Source organism: Buceros rhinoceros, unplaced genomic scaffold, assembly GCF_000710305.1.
Source record: "Buceros rhinoceros silvestris isolate BGI_N320 unplaced genomic scaffold, ASM71030v1 scaffold25725, whole genome shotgun sequence".
Lineage (NCBI taxonomy): Eukaryota > Metazoa > Chordata > Aves > Bucerotiformes > Bucerotidae > Buceros > Buceros rhinoceros.
The window spans coordinates 6025-7109 of record NW_010412652.1 but is presented as its reverse complement, the minus strand read 5'-3'; the positions used below and the strand labels follow the sequence as shown (position 1 = coordinate 7109).

The 1085-nt window shown below is 57.5% G+C and overlaps 1 protein-coding gene across 1 annotated transcript in view; it reads right to left on the bottom strand.

Moving 5' to 3' along the window:
* Positions 1-1085, bottom strand: part of ARNT (aryl hydrocarbon receptor nuclear translocator) — a gene marked incomplete at both ends in the record, with an annotated part of 7465 nt that overhangs the window by 466 nt on the left and 5914 nt on the right. Inside the window, one exon of the mRNA XM_010136484.1 lies at positions 585-659. Coding sequence (XP_010134786.1) covers positions 585-659 — 75 coding nt within the window. The remainder of the gene's footprint in view (positions 1-584; positions 660-1085) is intronic.

Sequence of the window (1085 nt, the reverse complement as noted above, 5' to 3'; positions counted from 1 at the left end):
GCTCTTCCCTTCCGCTCTCTGGGCCCTGACACCCCCGTTTTGGCGCCGCTGGTCCTATCTCTTTCTCTTTGCACGGGTGAGATGTATGAGAAAAGCCTCCGGGAAATGAAGCACATGCTGTCGCTTCTGGTTGCAGCTAGTTGGACAGATGGACATGAGCAGCTGCTTGTTGGAGTCATGAAAGCGCCAGGGCAGCCTTACCTGCCCTGCCCCAAGTCCAACGCCCTCAGAAATGAGAGTAACGACAACGGGGCAAGCAAAGCGCCTCCATTTCGGGTTCTGCAGCACTGGGCTGGCCCTAGAGACGAACCGGGGTTTCAGCCATGGCACTCAAGTAGCCACGTCTCTGGCCCGAGAAGCAGCTGGACTCGCAGCCAGAGGACGAATTCGAGAATTAGACATCGACGCTCCGGGACTGTTCTGCACATTTACAGTTACCTGACTGAGCCCATCACGTTTGCCAAGGGAGAAGGAGGAGCTAGGCTCGGTTTTGCTCTTGGTTTGCCAATTAATGTCGTTGCCCCAAGGCAGGCTCCGGCCTGACCCCCATGCCCTGTGCGCGAACGGGAGCCGAGGGGCTGTACCTGCTGGAAGCTGTCCCGCAGGAGCTGCTGGTCTTCCGGGTGGCAGAAATCCACGATGTCCTTCCCCAGAAGCTCCTAATTTTCAAGGGATTGGGAGAGATGGAGCAGCTCATGGGGCGGGTGGGCTCCCATTAATTCTGCTTCGGACGGGTCGTTACTGCCACCCCCCACCTCGCTGCTACCCAAACCAAGCGCAGGAGCCGCCGGGCTGCATTTGGAAGAGAAGCATCACGGCGGCCGACTAACGTTTGATCTCCAACTTTGAGGGAGGCAAAACCCAGCTTAATTGACATGAGACACAGCCCAGAGCCACCCACCCTTCCAGTGATCAAAGGACTTGGAAAAGCACATGGAAAAGCAACTGGTGGAGGAGAAAATGTGTCTGGTGGAGGCTCTGGGCACCGTTTGGTCAGATGTGACAGCAGCAGAGCCACGACTGTGCAGGGGAGGGAGGAGGGAAAAGGGAGCTGGAACAGCAGCTCTTGCCTCGAAAGCTGCCGC